The sequence below is a fragment of the Sus scrofa genome, chromosome 3 (assembly GCF_054392235.1).
Source record: "Sus scrofa isolate SSC_HxYL_T2T_F1_AM1 chromosome 3, Sscrofa_HxYL_maternal_Yorkshire_Landrace_v2.0, whole genome shotgun sequence".
Lineage (NCBI taxonomy): Eukaryota > Metazoa > Chordata > Mammalia > Artiodactyla > Suidae > Sus > Sus scrofa.
In genome coordinates, this window is record NC_139385.1 from 3,048,657 (window position 1) to 3,065,041 (window position 16,385).

Consider the following 16,385-nt stretch of genomic DNA (forward strand, 5'->3'; position numbering starts at 1 on the left):
GATGTGGCGCTTCCTCCCTGAGAAGGGGTTCTGTGCTCACTCTCGGGGGGCCCCCTCTGCCAGGTTCCACTGCCCCCAGGTGCTCACTCTCTGGCACACCTGCCAGCTTCCTCTGCCCCACCCCCACCACTGGAGCACGGGTCGAGGACGATGGCCGCTGAGTGCCACCCCGAATGAGCAGCTGCCCCCAGCCTTCGTGTGGGATCCGGCCTCTTCTGCCCGGGGTCGTGGGCGATGAGCAGCTAGTGAACGGTGCTCTGTGTGTATGAAGCCTTTAAAGAACCGGTGCGCTTTGGACATCCAGGCCAGCACCTCGGTCTCAATTCGCGGTGGCTCGTGGGGGGCCCCTGTCCACTGACATCCAAAGGTTGGACAGGCTCTTAGGGTGTCTCCCTCTGAAACGTGTACTAGACTCTCACAGAGAAGTGAAAGGGGAAGCGGCGGAGGTTTCAGGGCCGCAGTGGTTGGATTTTAAGAAAACATGTTTACGGGGTGGGACCTGTTCGCTCCCGAAGTTGAGTCGTGGCGCCCTGGGGATGTCGCCTCTCCCGTGCAGGGAGCACCCCGTCCTCCAGGAGCAGGAGGCGCCGTTGCGGCCCCGGATGTCCCCTCCTAAACTCAGAGACAGAGCGACGTCACGCTTGTCTCCGCTGTCCTGGGGTGTGACCAAGACAGCTGGTTGCTTCCCCACTTTTTTTTTACTTCTTAAAATGTATAATCCACATACCTTAAAATTCGGCTTTTAAAGAGCACAGTTTGGCGGCGGCTTTCGCTGTGTCTCCGAGGGGGTCGGTTGCTTGCGGTGTAGCCCCCGGGGGAGGACCGGCCGGCAAGGTCCTGACTCGGGACGTGCTCGCCCGCAGCTACGTCTGGAAGAAGGACAACGCGGTCATCGCCCCGCCGGGCAGCTCCAGGATCGTGGTGGAGAAGGACGGGTCCCTCCTCATCAGCCAGACGTGGTCGGGCGACATCGGGGACTACACCTGCGACGTCGTCTCCGAGGGCGGCAACGACTCCAGGGCGGCCCGTCTGGAGGTGATGTGAGTACCGTGCCCGCTCTGCGTTCCGTCCCGGCACCGCCGCCCCGCGTCCAGCGGCCCGGAGAAGGCAGGTCAGAGCGGTCTGCCTCGCTGGCCTCTGCCCCCCGCCGTCCCGGCAGGGCTCTGTAGACAAAGCCCTTCCCTCAAGTCGCCCGATCACGCGGAGGACAGGGACGCGTCTCATTTGCCTTTGGATCCTAGGCTCTGGCCAGGGACTTAAACATGGAAAAAAACCCAACTGCCCGCCCAGCGCCAAGCACCTCCCCCCCCCCCACCTCTTCGTGTTTGCTGCACACGTAGCTGCACCAGCAGCTCTGTCAGGTTCTTGACGGGCAGCTGGTATCTGATGGGCATTCCAGAGAGTCCAGCCGTGGTACCTCCCGAACCCAGGAAAGCCCTGTTGTGCCTCCAGGCGGTCCCTCTCCAGGACGACCTTGCTCTCGGCAGGGCTCAGTCACTGGTTGGGAGCAGAGGTCGCCCTGGTGAGTCCTGACGCTCGGGTGCCTGCAGCCCCAGAGGAGCCGCTGGGGCGTGTGATGTGCCTGGAAGCGCTGGGTCTCCAGCCTCTGGAGCCTCTGACCCTGGGCTCCGCCTGCCCTCCTGGGCCCCTGGACCCCGTCTCCTCAGCCTCTGCTGCCCCCACAGCTTGGCCCCGGGCCTCTGTCATCCCTACCGGAAGGGCATCCTCTGAGAGTGGCCGCCAGATCCCTTCCCGCACCAGACGCAGGGAGGCGCCTTCCCTCCCGTCCTGCACCTGCCGCCAACCTCGTCAGCACTGAGCACCCTCCCGAGGAGACAGTGGCACAGCGCTGCATTTTGAGTGCTGGCGTGTCTGGCATACCTTAGGTGCTCCATAAATGCAGGTTGGTGGGTTGAGTGAACGTGTGTGTTGCCGGCCCTCGGCGACCCCCTAGCCATTCTGCTCACGCCCTCGTCTTCCCTTAGCTGCTCGCCTGCCCGGGGCTGCCCCTCCCCGGCAGTCGAGAGCTGGGCGCCCACCCCTTGCTCGGGCCCGTACCTTTCCTCCTCCTCCGTCCACAGCTCACAAGGGGCTCTGAAAAACTGTTGATGTTGGCGCCCGGGACCAGTGAATTCGCGTAACGGGCTGTGCTACGCACGTGTTTTTAAACGACCTTTGAGAATTCCGAGATCACCCATCATTGGTACCAAATAAATAAGTGTTAGCATTTCATAAAGACTCTGTCAGCAGAAGCCACGTCGCGTGCCTCCAGGACCGTGCATTCTTTTGGTTCCGCGCAATTTTTATGTCGTCCTCGTTTCCATCTCTTCCCTGCTGTTTCCTTATTTGATTTCCTCTAAGTCAAATACATTTTTTTCAGCAAACGTGGCTGTATCCATAAAATAATAGACGCTCTGTAGTGCTAAAACCCCTCTTCTCTGAAGAGAGGAATCCTTGCAGATTCGTGATTCACAGCGGTTCACACCAGCGTAGGTACAGCGGGTGAGAGAGCCGATGTGGATGACAGGTGTTCGCTGGGAGGCGTTCCTGCGATGAGCCCTCCTCCGAACCGGAACACATGGGCAGAGATGGAGCTCAGGGTGCAGGTTTGGATCCAGTAGGGTCTTACCTCGGCGCACCCGCGATGACAGCAGTAGTGACAGTCGGCAGAATTCCCACGGGGCCCACTCTGTGCCTCTCAGGGCACGTTCACGTCCAGCTCAGCGGCGTTTCCCCGATCCACTCGGATGACGGAGAGAAACAATCTCACATTGCCAACGTGACGGAGAGGTACTTACGGCTAAATGGTGTCCTTCAGGGGAGCCTGAAAGCCTGCTTCCCCAGCCTCTCCACTCGAGTTAAAAGCTACTTTGTTAAAGGCAGAAATTAGGAGCGTTACAAGTGGGCTTTGCAGAAGCGGACGGGCGGCGGGCTTGCTCTCCTGTTGTTTTGCTCTCCTCTTCACAGCGAGCCTGGCACGGGGCGGGGGTGGGGGGTGGGGTGACCCCGCACCCAGGGCCCCCGGGGAGAAGTCGAAGCCCCCGCAGGGCTACCAGCTGCCCCGAGGGAGGCCGGCCTGGAGGCCCTTCCTGACGTTCACTGAGCCGTGTGGCTCTGGGCGGTGAGCTCAGCCTCTGTTTTCTCCACCGAGAACCGGGTGCCTTGCCACTGACCTTCAAGGTTGCTGCCGAGGGGCTCCTTGACCAGCGTTTGTAAATCCTGGCCGGGAGCCCAGCGTGCGGCAGGCCCCCAGCTCCTCCTGTGCCTCCCCTTCCACACAACATTCCTCCTGCCATCAACAGCACCCTCCCCGCCACCCCTGGGCCAGGACATGTCTCTGTTTCCTCCTACTTAGACTGTGACTGAATTCTCCTGACCCTCTGTCATGGCTGCGTCTGCTGCTGAGCCCTCGAGGCCTCGGTCACGGCGCAAGCAGGGGCCCATCAGTGCCCGAGGCAGCCTGGCCCCACTCCCCGGCTGTGGTGGCTTTGGGTCACTTGGTGCCACTGAGCAGGACTACTTTCTGGGGGTCGGGCTCATCCCTTCCCGAGAGGCATAGCCTCTGAGTTCCAGTCTTGGAAATTATTATTTTATTTTATTTTATTTTTTGCCTTTTGCCTTTTCTTGAGCCGCTCCTGAGGCATATGGAGGTTCCCAGGCTAGGGGTCGAATCGGAGCCATAGCCACCAGCCTATGCCAGAGCCACAGCAACGTGGGATCTGAGCTGCGTCTGCAACCCACACCACAACTCATGGCAACGCCAGATCCTTAACCCACAGAGCAAGGCCAGGGATCGAACCCACAACGTCACGGTTCCCAGTCGGATTTGCTAACCACTGCGCCCCGACGGGAACTCCTCCAGTCTTGGACATTAACTGCACGTGGCCGACGTTGTCGTCGTGCTGGTCCCCGGTTGTTAGTCGTGTCCTTCCTCCTGGTTTGCTGGGTCCTTCCCGGGAGAGACGGGCGCTAGGTTGTCTGCAGGCCCCCAGCTCCTTGCTGCATGGAGCTCAGCAGAGGGATCCAGCTCCCAAGGCTTTGAGGGTTGATTGTTAATCATTTAAAGACCCAATTAGTGTTGCATCATCCCTTCTGAGATCAGAGACGAATGCTTCTGAGCCAGGAGCACAGAGAAAAACCTCATTTATGGAGCCGCCTGGGAGACTCAGACCCCGAGGCAGTGGGAGAGGTTTCTTTCAGTAAAACCACTTCTGACAAAGCGTAGTGAGAGTGAGCAATTTAATACCGTTTCTCGAGAGTTCTCAGGCCCCATCGCCTCCATATGCTCAGAATGAAGACGGAGAAGACGGGTTGGACCAAGGCGTCGCTTGTGCATTAAAGGGGAAGCGCTTTTCTGTAGAAAAATGCTTGTCTGGTCCTTCGCCAGAGCAGGTCCCCCCCAGCCACAGTTTTACCAATTGCTTTCTCTTGAGTCTTTTCCAAAGCCGTTTCTCTCAAACATCTCACTCTGTCTCCTCCCCGTGAAGCCTGGGTTTGGCTGTTAATTTTTTATATTATTGTGGTATAACACGCTGGACAGGGACTTCTCTGAATTACAGAGAGACTCGGCGCTGGCTCCAGCCCGTTGTTTTCGGCGCTGTCATCTGTCACCCTGTCTGCGCATCACTGTCTGTGAGTCACTCTGCTGATCATTTATCTCCTTCCCAAGTTGGCAGAGACGTGCCAAGACACAATCTCAGGCTATTAGATAAGATTCTCTGAAACGGACGTGGAATACATTAAAGCCTCATTTTTCGGCTCTCGATAGGTGAGTCAAGCAGTTCACAAAGCTTAATTTTCCAGATAACCAAAACTTATCATTTGAAGAAATAGCCTCCATTTCCAATGTATTCAAAAGTTCTTTGCATCATGAAACAGGTAACGCCGAAGGCGGGAGATGGGCGAGGGGCGATTTCCCTACCGGGAGAGGCTGGGAAAATAGCGACGTTTCCCTCCGAGCCCGAGTCCTGCGATGTGGGTAAAAATGGCTCGGCCTTGGCCGCCCTCCCGCGTGACCATCAGCCAGTGAAGTGGGCTCTGCTGGGCAGCCGTGGCCGAAGGCTCATTATCTCTAGAAGCTGCACGGACAGCAGTGTCCTCAGGCACCTCTGGGCCTTAGATCTCAGTTCCTGCTCTAGATGTCCCGAGGCTACCTTGCCTTTTAAGTTCCTAGGTTTTAACAGTCTTCTCTCAGCGGTCAACGCCGGCGCTCGGCTGCCTGGTTGCTGTTCAGCCTGCCTGCTTCTGGCAGGCCCAGGCCTTCTCCCTGGTGGCTTTTCAGTGGCTGGCTGTCCCTTCCCAGAATCACGCCCAGGTGGCAATCAAGCTCTAAGGGACAGACAGAGGGACCTGCCTAAGCTGGCTCCAGGGACTTTGTGAGCGAATGCCCGGGCAGGAGGTGGCTCTGGAGTGACCCCCAGATACGCAGCGGTGACCAGCCACCGTCTACAAAGCACTCCCACCCCAGGAGAACAGCCGTCTGCTTGCTGCCAGAGCGGTCATTTCCCAGCGTGCCCTCACTTAGACTCAGAGCTGCACGATCCAGAGTCAAGGGTAAACCCCGTGTCTTTCCAGCTGGAGGGAGTTTAGAACTTAGGATGGGGTCCCACGTAGCCCCCCAGCGGGGTGTGCAGAGAGGCAGTGGCTCCTCGGGGCCACAGGCTGGCCTTGCTGTCCGCTTCCTCGGGCTCAAGGACAAGATGGTCCCTCTGCCCGGCTCGACCCGCACCGCTGTGTGCGTCCGCCTCTGCCTCCCCCGTCCTCTCCGGCCCCGGGATGTGTCGGCCACAGCCCTGCCTCCTTTCGCCTCTAACCAGCTTTCACCTCGTGCTCTCTCCTCCCTCCTGACTGTCACAGGGGCCCTCATCTGATATTCTGTCTCCAGGACACTTTCCAATGAGCTGGCTTGGGGCCCCAGTTCCAGCCCTGCAAAGGCAGCGTCGCACAGAGAGGCCAGCAACCTGGTCCACAGCCTCCAGGACCCAGTGCAAACCCTGTGTTCCCACCACTGGCGTCACCCGCGCCCTCAGCAGGCGGGCCCCGTCCTTACGCGACCTCGTGGCCCCCAGCCCCTCCCAGGTGTTAGACCCCAGCTCTTTCCCCAGGCGCCCCACTGCTGCCCGGCTCCAGCCCGCGTGGTCCCGCGCCATCCTGAACCATGGATACCAGCCCGTGCTCCTCCTGAGCCGGGAGCACAGGAAGCAGGGCTGTGACGGCCTCCTCTCTGTGTCCCCGCGCCACCTGCGTGCAGGTTTGGGGAGGTGGTGTGTTCCTCTGTCCTCCCCTGTGTGGGTGACACCTCACTGCCAGCACGCTCCTGCAGGCACTGTGATGCTGCAGCCAGGACGAGAGGCTGCACGGTCAGACGGTGCGCGGGCCCTGCCCCCGGGCCTTCACCATATTGGTCGAAATGAAAAATCTATCAGTTGCAGCAGGAGCCAAGAGGTGCAGTGACAGGTTCTGCTCCAGGATCAGTCAGGGCTGAGAGGGAGGCCCAGGAGGCCCAGAACCTTCACAGCGAGCTGGCGCCTTGGCCAAGCTGCCTTCTCCCATGGGCGCGGCCTGCAGGCTGGGACTCTCCCCAGACCCAGCGGCGTGGCTGGACCCGGGAGCTGGGAGGCACGGGTTGCAGGAGGGCGGCTGGTGGAGGGGCGCTGCCTAGGGTGCAGGGCAGCGGCCTGACCCCAACGGGATGGAGCTGGCGCGTGCGGCCCACGGGTCCCGGCTCCGGCGGCCTGGTCTGAGGATGGAGCAGAGGGGGAGCGGGCAGTGACGGGAGAGGAGCTTCGGGGCTGTAAGCGCCCACTGTGGCCGAGGCCCTGCAGCCAGCACACTAGTGCTGGTGGAGAATGGTCCCTGACTCTCGGTCACCCCTCGGAGGGGACCCTCTGAAATGTCTCATTGCAGTGGCCTCCCAGCGGCCCTGAGGTGCCACCCAGGCCTCCCAGGGTCTTGTCTGCATCACACAGGGCTCGGGCCTCGGGTCACGTGCCCTCTGTCCTCCCGACTTGGAGGTGAATGGTGGTGACCCTGGGGGAAGCCTGTGTGAGCCCGGCAGTGTCCCCACATAGCAGTGGCCTGGAACAGGTGCCCAGCCCCGTCAGCTTCTGGGTGGCCGTCCTCTGTCAGGGCAGGTCTTTACAGTGCGGCCCTGACACGGGGACCTGGAGCGGGCACACACCCCGCCGGTGGAGGCCACGGTCCCCGGCAGGCCTGTCCTCCCTTCCCGTGCCAGCCACGTGCTCCAGGGCTCCCAGGCCATCGTGCTGCTAGCTGACCCGCTCACGTTTGGGCCTCGCACTACGTCAGTTGAGTACTTCCTAGAACAGCTCGCCGGACTCCGTTGAATGCTTGCTCAGGACTTCAGTTCTATCTTAAAGGGTAAAAATCAGGACCAGACAAACGAAGAGCTGCGTGGGGCACGGCCTGGGAGGGTCCCAAGCACAGAACACCTGTGTGTCCAGGGTGCGTCCCCACCAACCAGGAAGCTCAGCTGAGCTTGGTGGCCAGTTTTTATTGGGGTTTCATTCCCTGGTCCCAAGCAGCGATTGTATCGTTGGCATGTGACTCTCCAGCCCCCGTGCCTCCACTTCCCAGATCAGAAGGCAGGGCTGCTGTCACGGGCTCAGAGCTGCAGCCCTCTGATCGCATGATTGGTCTTTCCAGGGGCGCCCCCCCCCCCCGACACACACCCCCCGGACCACCAGGGGACCACCAGGAGTGACCTATTGCACACGCTCAGGGGTGGCCCGAGGGGCCCACCGTGAATAGCAGACTCTCCTGTCGTTCCGGGGACGTCAAGGGTTTAGAAGTTGCATCCGGGGAACCCAGGACAAAAACCACGTTTGTCTCATTTGGATCTATTTATCCACGCTTATTCTTAGTTTGTTTTCGGGCAGGACTGGTTCAGCAGCTTTGGTCTGGGGTCAGAACAAACCGGTTCCCCCGGACACGTGGCTTTGGGAGAAGCAGGAGAGAAGCTTTCTGCGCAGCCCTTCCCGCTCCCTCTGTGGCCCGCCCTGGGAGCCCGGGGGAGGGGGCGGTATTGGAAAATGCACGTAGGAATAACAGCTCCTTTCTGATTTAAAACTTCATTCACAGTTAAAGAGAAAACAAGACAGCATTTCTGGTTCAAGTTTATGCTTCCTGGTACTGATTTAAAGTTGCCGTCTCCGTTAGAAATATTAGTTTGTTTATAAGTGGCGAGCGGAGTGAGAGAGCTGTGTTTCTTAGGGAGCTGCAAGCCCAGAACAGCTTAATAAATTTCACAGCGTAATGAGTACATTTTTTTAAATTAAAAATATCAAGTGTAATTATGGCTTTTTTGTGCTGACCTGTGTGGGTCAGCAGTAATTGATGTCTAAGAGAGACCAAAAGCTAGTTAGTGGGTGAGACAGGTCACCCTCGGCGTCCCCCCTCCCCGCTCTCCTCACAGGAGGACAAGCCATTCCTGACGGCCACCAGACGGGGCCCTGCTCCCAGATCAGAGGGAAAGGCTGAGCTCCGGGCCGGGCCGCCCGCGAGGGCAAGGTTGCCGACCCGCCGGCATTGGCGGCAGGAACCAGGCGGCAGGGTTTTGCATGTAAATCCCAACTAAGACCTTTTCTGTTAGTTACCTCTTTGCAGATGCGTTTGTTTTCATTGTGGGTCCGTTTTATCGCCTTGCTGATGTGTTGTTTCCTGCGTCCGTGGGGCTCCGTTCGCGTGTTCCCCAAATTTGCCTCTCAGTGCGTCTCCCAAACCTCCGTCAGCCAACAGAAGGCAGAAGGACAGTGTCACCGGACGCGCAGCACCCGGGCAGCTCCGCTGTCCCGGGATGCAGATGGGCGTGTTGGCCGGGGACTCCAGTGGCTGGTGTCGGAAACATCCCCCGTCAAATCCTATTCCCTGGCTCGCTCCACTCGCCTTACCAGCCCCGAGCTGTGAAAACAAATCGTTGACCGCGTTGTCTCAGTTAAGTAATACACTCTGCACAATCGGCACTCCCCACTCGATTTAAGTGAGACTCGTTTGTTGTTTAACCCCTACCCGATTCACTCACGTTGCGATTGGAAAAGAAAATGCCGGGGAAGGGTTTTTGGAGGAGAGGGGGGCCGCGTGGTTAGTACGTGTGTCTGGGGCCCGTCTGATGGTCTCCGTTTTCAAACACTGTGTAAGAACCGAGAAGCCATCCAGCACTTCTGATGTGTGTCCCCCCCCCTTTTCTTTCTCTTCCTTTGTACCCAAGCGCACTGCCTCATTCACCTCAGAACCTGCTGGCCAGCCTGAACTCCTCCCACAGCCGCACCGTCATGCTGTCCTGGGTCCGCCCGTTCGATGGAAACAGCCCGGTTCTCTACTACATCGTGGAGCTGTCTGAAAACAGTAAGTGGCCAGGCCCGCTGTCCCGAGGACAGTCATCCCATCGCGGGCTGTGCTCTGAACGTCCTTAGCCTTCGCTCCGGGCTCCGACCCAGAGCAACGCGTGAAAACCTTAGGGTGCTTGACAGGGCATCAGGGGCTCGCGTGAGAGCCACAGCGCTGGGACATGGACGCGAGATGCGGGCGCCCGGGCGGCGGCGGCGGCGGCGGGAGGGCAGGAGGGCCTCCTTGGGAGCCAGGCTCTGGGCCGAGGCCGTGCTGGCGGCCGTGCACACAGGGCGGCCTGAGCAAGGCAGCCCCGGGCCGCATCGATGAACCGGCCGGCGGTTAACGGCGCCTCCCCGTGGGGCCGGTCCGGGGTGGGGGGCAGCAGCGGTGCTAATGAGCCTCGGCGGGTCGTTTGCTCTGGCCTCCCTGCCCTCACCTCCCTCGGCCTCTCGGCTGCAGTCAGCCCCGTCCTTGGCACATTCGCCTCCTCGGCTTTCCGCCAGCCCCGTGGGCGGGGCCACCTTTCTGCTCTCCTAACACCTCTTCCTGGACATCTCAGCAGCCCTGCCACTTCAGGGGGCATCTTTTCCGGCTCTTTGACGCCCGTATCTGGACCCCCAGGTCCACAGCCAGAACCCGCCCTCTGGACGTCGTCTCTGTGGGTGTCTCACAGACACGTCCAACTTCGGTTCTTCACACTGTAGCTTTGGATGTTTTTAAATCCAAACTCTGTTCTTGCCGCATCACTGCAGCCATTCTCATCTCAGTGTTGCCCCCCCCATGCCCACCCCCAGGGTACGGCAGTGCTGCAGGGCTGTGCACTGGCACGGAGCGGGGTCTGCCCCCTCCCGCCTCGCTCCAGGGCGCTGCCGTCTCTCACGAGGACAGGGCCACAGCCTCTCACCGGTCCCCTCCTTCTCCTTTCGTCCTCTTCCAAACCCTCCTACGCAGCTGGAAACGTTGCTCACCCTAAAATGTAACTGGACCAAAGCCCCCCGTATGTACGTGGCGGGGCCTGGCCCTCAGCCCCTCTGCCCTTTGCTGGGCCTGTGCCACCCGAGAGCCAGACTTGCCCCGGTTCCCAGCTCCTCCCGGCCTCCCGGGGAGTGGGCCAGACGGCAGGTGGCTCCATTCTTGGGACAGCCAGCCTCCCTGGGCCGGCAGCTCCCGTCTCCTTGTGACGTTGTGATTGAAAGTGGGTCCCTGTTTCAGGACAGCCAGAAACAGTGCTCCCTCAGTGTCCCCTCCACCGCGGTCCTGCTGAGACCCCGAGTGGGCTTCTGGCTCTGCTCCCCGCCTCGGGCAGAGACACCCTCAGGTTCTGCCAGGCGCCTCCCGAGCCCACGCTGCCCCGTCCACGCGTCCTCTGGTTGCTGACGTGGCTCTCCACGTTCCTCCTGGTCGGTGTTGTATGTCCCCCTCCTCTCGTGATACGCCCCCCGTGACCGTCACATGCTCAGACCACAGCAGGCCCCGTCCTTCTCATCTTGTAGCTGAGGAGACTGACCTGTGGCGTGTGAGTCTCAGCCCAAGGTCACAGGCAGGGATGGTGCGGAGGGGCCTCCCCCAAGGTCACAGGTAATAATAGGTGAGCGGAGGCCTCCCCCAAGGTCCCAGATAGAAGGAGGTAAGGGGAGGCTCCCCTGGGCTGTCAGCCTGTGGCCGGCGCCCTTCCTGATGGCCAGGCCGCTGCAGAGACGTTTCGGGAAAGCCTTAGCCGGAGTTCTGTGGTGCCTGCAGACCCAGGCTGGCTCTGCCTCTGCAGCGAGTGAAGGAAGCCACCCCGCGAACCTTCCCGTGTTTGAAGTGGGCGGCCCGCAGACCCTCCAGTGCTCGCATCCACGTCTGGGGGCCTCAGTGTGTTGGTTCCGGGCTCGTATCCGAGCGAGGGTCCCGGTCCAGGCCCTCGCTCCGCTTTGCGTGGTCCTCGGGAGTGGCTGACCGGGTCTCCTTCACCACCGAGAGGCACGGGTGTGCGTGGAAGTCAGCCCGTAGCCGCCTTAGCTTTAGTTCAGCAGCTCTGACCACAGAGGGAGGGCGCTGGCGTTATTTACGGAAGTAGCTTTTCTGGGAAGATAGGTTTCCTGCGCGAGTCAGCGCCATGTGGCTCGTAGGGAAAGCAAGACCTGACAGTGATGTGCCCGGAGAGACCGTGGCTCTGGCCATCAGGGTCCTGGCGCGGACCAGGACCATCGCCCAGCCTTGCACTCCCTCAGCGGGCGCTCAGCAGGGTCCCCAGTGATGCCCTCGAGCTGTAGTCCTAGCCCGTCTTCTGAAAGCAAAGCCTTCTGTCTCCCCCAGGCTTCATCAGGTAAGCCATGGGTTCAGAATGCCACACCAGGAGTTCCCGTCGTGGTGCAGCGGAAACGAGTGCGACTAGGATCCCTGAGGACGAGGGTTCAGTCCCTGGCCTCACTTGATGGGTTAAGGATCTGGCGATGCCGTGAGCTGTGGTGTAGGTTGCAGACGGGGCTCGGATCCCGTGTTGCTGTGGCTGTGGTGCAGGCCAGCAGCTACAGCTCCGATTAGACCGCTAGCCTGGGAATCTCCATATGCCACGGGGTGGCCCTAGAAAAGGCAAAAAAAGACAAAAAAAAAAAAAAAAAAAAGCCATACCAGCTAGTTTCTCAACAGAGGGCGTGAGTGGCTGGCTCTTTCGGGCAGATGTCATGCCTAAATAGAGGATTTACGTGCAGTCTTTCGTGACGTCCATCCGTCTGTTCACTGAGCACCGAGTCCTGGCTGGGCAGCTGCTCTTCACTCTGCTGGCTGCTGGGATGCAGAGAGAAATGACCTGTCTCAACCCATTGACAACAAGACTCGCTCAGATGCGGCCACGCATCCTGCCACGCCACGCGACCTGCTCCCTAGGTACATGTGCTGTAGGACCTTGGGGCCACCTGACGGGAGATCAGCAGAGAGCGACTTCAGAGGGGCGGACTAACAGAGACCCGGGGCGGCATCAGCAAAGACCCCGAGTGTGAGGGTGAGCCTGGGGGCGTGTTCGGGGACAGCCAGCTTTCTCAGGGACTCCAGCGTGGGGGCCAGGGCGCGGCACAGCCTGCCTGGGGAAGGCCTCCCCTGTTCTTGATGGCCCAGCCCAGCCATCGCTTTTCCTCCACACCAGCCCTTGACCTCCAGCCCCCTCGTGTCCAGGCAGGTTCTGATTTTTCCCTGGTTGAGGTTCCTGCACCGTGAGCTGTATTTCCCTTTGAGTAGTCAGTGTATTTCTAATAGCTGGTGTTTTATATGCTTGTCCTCCAGCAAGACCAGGGCTCCTTCGGGGCAGGCAGGGTCCCCGTGCCTGTGTGCACAGTGGACGGCCCTGTGGGCGCTGAGGTGCTTCTGTCCCTGAGCAAATTCAACCCGCTTCAGCCTCTGCTCTCCCCCTGGACCCGCCTGGAGTTGGCTGGTCCTTGGGTGTTTTTCCTTCTGAGCCTCTGTTGCAGAAGAATCTGGAGTATTCTGCACTGTTGTTACTATCAAATCAAGTGTTACTGTTAGGTGAAGACTCTGCAGTGGGTAAGGTGGTTGTCTGCAGGCTGATCCTGATTTCAGTTGCACAGAGCAAGTCTGCGGCCTGGGCAGACTCCCTTCCTGCTGCTGCCACCACCCAGGTAGCAAGATCTGCCCTGGCTTCTGGGCCAGTGACCGGGTTTTTATTTTTATGAGGAACCCGTGTCCTGAAGCAGCTGGACGTGCTGGCTAATTATGGCCTGAAGGAAGGGCTTAGCAGCATGTACCTTAAATGGACGTGGTGTTTGGCCTGCAGTTCATGCTGTGCGGGTGGATAGCCCCGGGCTTCGTCTGTGGTCCACCGGCCCCGCTGCCCTCTTTGACCAGCCCCTCTTGGCAGGCTCAGTAGGACGCCACCCTCCCTGAAACCAAGGGTGCTGCGGGGACCAAGCCCACAGGGTTTAGTGAGACAGGCAGGCAGCTGTACAAAAGGGCCTCTGCACAGCTTGCGCTGAGCGTGTGTCACACTCATGGCTAGAGCAGAAGCCTTCGTGGGGAAATACCTTTGGCCCTCCCTGCGCAGCATCTGGAGCCCCCTCCATGAAGCTGCCGTCTCTCTTGTCCCTGGCATCTCTGTGGGAAGCCAGGGGCTGGACAGGACAGCCTGCTGGGCTGAGGGCAAGGGGAGCCCGGGGGATTCACGCGTTAGGAGAGAGCAGGGGTCTTGGTCTTTACAGCAAGGGCCCTGTAAACGGGCTGAGAGAGGTGATGCGGGCCGAAGAGTCTGGCCCACTCCCTCTAAAATCCTGGTTGAGTGCGATCAAGAATAAATCTTTCTTTGAGATTATTAAAATCACAAGCCGGGAGGCTGCCAGAAAAATCTGGTGAAGGGCTTTTCAGTGGAGCAGCACCTGATGCTTTAGGGGGCTGCACTTTGCATTGTTTGCAAGCTGTTTTTACAGCTCGGGATTATAGAAGAGTTGAGTGAGGCAAAGAATTCTGGCCCAGAGAATTGCAGATACGTTGTGTCCTGGTTGTCCTGGTTGTTGCCAGAATTGCTCTGTAGCTATTGGCCAGTTTTGTATCTGTTTGTAAATTCACTTTAGCTTTCCTGACTAGCAGGATGTGTGTGTGGGTGTGGGTGTGTGTGTGTGTATGTGTGTCATTTTTATTCTCTTTTGAGACATTGTAACATCTTACTGGTTCTCTCATTAATTAATGACAACTAAAATCTTTGACACTGTTCACTTTATATTTGGAGGAGAGCCGTGATTTTACCTTTATCACGCGTGAGTTGGGGTCATAGTGTTAGAAACTCAACTAATGTGACACCTGCCACGAGATAACCCTGATATTTGGGAAAGGCAGACTTAAATCTCAAGCTTTTCTCAAACAGAGCTTTTTCACTGTTTTCCGTGAGCTGAACCAAGGCATTTCACTGCTAAAATAGAATCATCTGGGTGTTTTACCACTTAGAAAATGTATATGGGTGTTTTTTTCCCATTCGTTTTTAAAATCTTAGCAAGTAATTGCAGGTAACAAGCATACTTACATGAACATTTCGGAATATTTCACCTTTAGTTCTGCTGTTAATTTTTAATAGATGTGAGTGTTCGCCGTTGTGATTTTGCAGCCTACCTTATAAGATTTAAATTTAATTAAAATATAAAAAACACCTTTGTAACTTTTGATTATTAAACTTCTATTAGGCTCAGTCATAAAAAATTTAGAAAGTAGTTAAAGCAGAAAGAATAAAAATAATCCTTGATCCATGATTGGTCGCCCCCCCCCCCCCCGCCTCCTCCAGGACTTGGCTCCAGTCACTTATCCCCTCTGTCTTCAAGCTCCCTGCTTCCCGCTCCTTCTGCCTCCGACGAGAGTCGTCTCTGCCTCGTCACCGCTCCTTGTTCCATCCACTCCTCTCGCTGAAGCCCTTCCCACAGGACAGACCCAGCGGTCATGGTGCAGGGCTCGCCTCCCGGGCGTCTCTGCAGCCCCTGCTTCCATCCCGGCTCTGCTCACAACCTGCTGCCTTGGCTCGACCACCGTCTCCATCCTCGCTCTCCCCTCTCAGTCTTTTACCTCTTGGACCGTTTTCTCTGACTCACCCGACTGCATTTGCAGTCCTGCCCTTCAAGGGCGACCCTGGTTCTCTCTCCCCGCAGGCTTCCACCAGCGATGTCTCGGGGTTTGCCCCCCACCCCCGCCCCATGCCGCAGCTCCCCAGTGTCTTCCCCGCCAGACCCCAGATTCCCGGGACCACCTGCCTTCCTGACAGCTCCACCTGGACGGCCCCCCGGCTTCTGCAGACTCCAAACGTCCAAATAGAACTAACTTCTCGCCCTCCCCCCGGCTTCCCCGGTTTCCCCGGTTAGGACCAGAGACGTCATTCTTGACGTTTCTCCAGTCAGTACATTCCCTTGGTTTGACCTCCCGAGTTTCTCATCCAATCCAGTGTCCCTCTCCATTGCTGCAGCCCCATCCGTCCCTGGCTGGCCCTGCCCTGTTACACAGCCCCGACTCCGGCCTCGCCAGACCCACGGTCCCAGAGTCCCCAGGGAGTTCTTTGCCACCTGCCAGGTGCGCGTCCCCCTGCGCGAGACGCTGCCGAGGCTCCCAGATCAGGGCCGAAGCCGGCAGGGCAAGAGCCGTGAGTCCCTCGTACCTCCTTTGGCCCCAAATGTGCTCCTAGCAGCCTGGACACTAGTTTGCAGGCCACTTTCTAACCAGCCTGCAGCCCTAATTCCTTCCCGCGTAGAAAGCCTGGAGATTCCAGGCTCCTTAGCGTGGTGTCCAGCGCCGTTTGTCATCTGACCGCAGTCGGCCTCTCCGGATTTCTCTCCAGCCACTCGTTGCTTTGCTTTCCATGCTTCAGCAACAAGGCTTTGCTCCAGGTCCCCTGAGCACACCGCATACTCAGCACCTCTGTGCCTTTGCTCCACCTGTCTGGGAATTAGCTTCCCGCTCGGCCCTTCTGCCTTCCATCCCCATCCGCCGCTTTGTAGCGTGTCATCCATGTGGTCCCCCGGTCTCGTCTCTGGGAAGCGCTGTTACCTGTCTCCCTTCCAGAGGGCACTGTCTTCAGTCTCAGCCTCTGGGAGGTGGTGGTGCCTGTCTCTGCTCTGGGGGCGGGCGCCGTCCGGTCTCCTCCTCCAGGGGGCGCTGCCTGGTCTCCTGCTCCCACTCTCGGGACAGCAGCGCAGAATTCACAGTAGGCGAAGTCGGCCCTCCGAGCACCAGCCAAGGGAAGGCACCCAAACGAGTTAAAATATCCAGAAGGAAGTTCCTCCTCCACGTGTGCAGAGATACCCCCGTCTTTCCCGTCGGAAGATCTAGGGTTCTGAGCCTTGAGTTCGGGTCTCAGAGTTATTTTACTGTCCTCTCTGTGGTCGTCTTGTCCTAGCTGGCTGCTTTCGGCACTTCCTCTGCTCCCCCATTTTTCTATCAAGACCTTAGGGTTTTTTCTGTCGTTTGTGCCAAGAAGTTTTTCAGTTTGCCTTTTACCCCTAATTTTTTATGTCTTACTTTCTGACCTGCAGAAGTGTTTGGGTTTTAAGTAGTAAATCTATTGATATTTTCCT

The 16,385-nt window shown here is 58.6% G+C and overlaps 1 protein-coding gene across 7 annotated transcripts in view; it reads left to right on the top strand.

The window, feature by feature from the left end:
• SDK1 (sidekick cell adhesion molecule 1) overlaps window positions 1-16,385 on the top strand; it is an 823,726-nt gene that overhangs the window by 610,219 nt on the left and 197,122 nt on the right. For all 7 annotated transcript variants that reach the window (XM_085016314.1, XM_085016312.1, XM_085016308.1 and 4 more), the window contains exons 13-14: window positions 864-1,040; window positions 9,227-9,363. In XM_085016314.1, coding sequence (XP_084872440.1) covers window positions 864-1,040; window positions 9,227-9,363 — 314 coding nt within the window. The remainder of the gene's footprint in view (window positions 1-863; window positions 1,041-9,226; window positions 9,364-16,385) is intronic.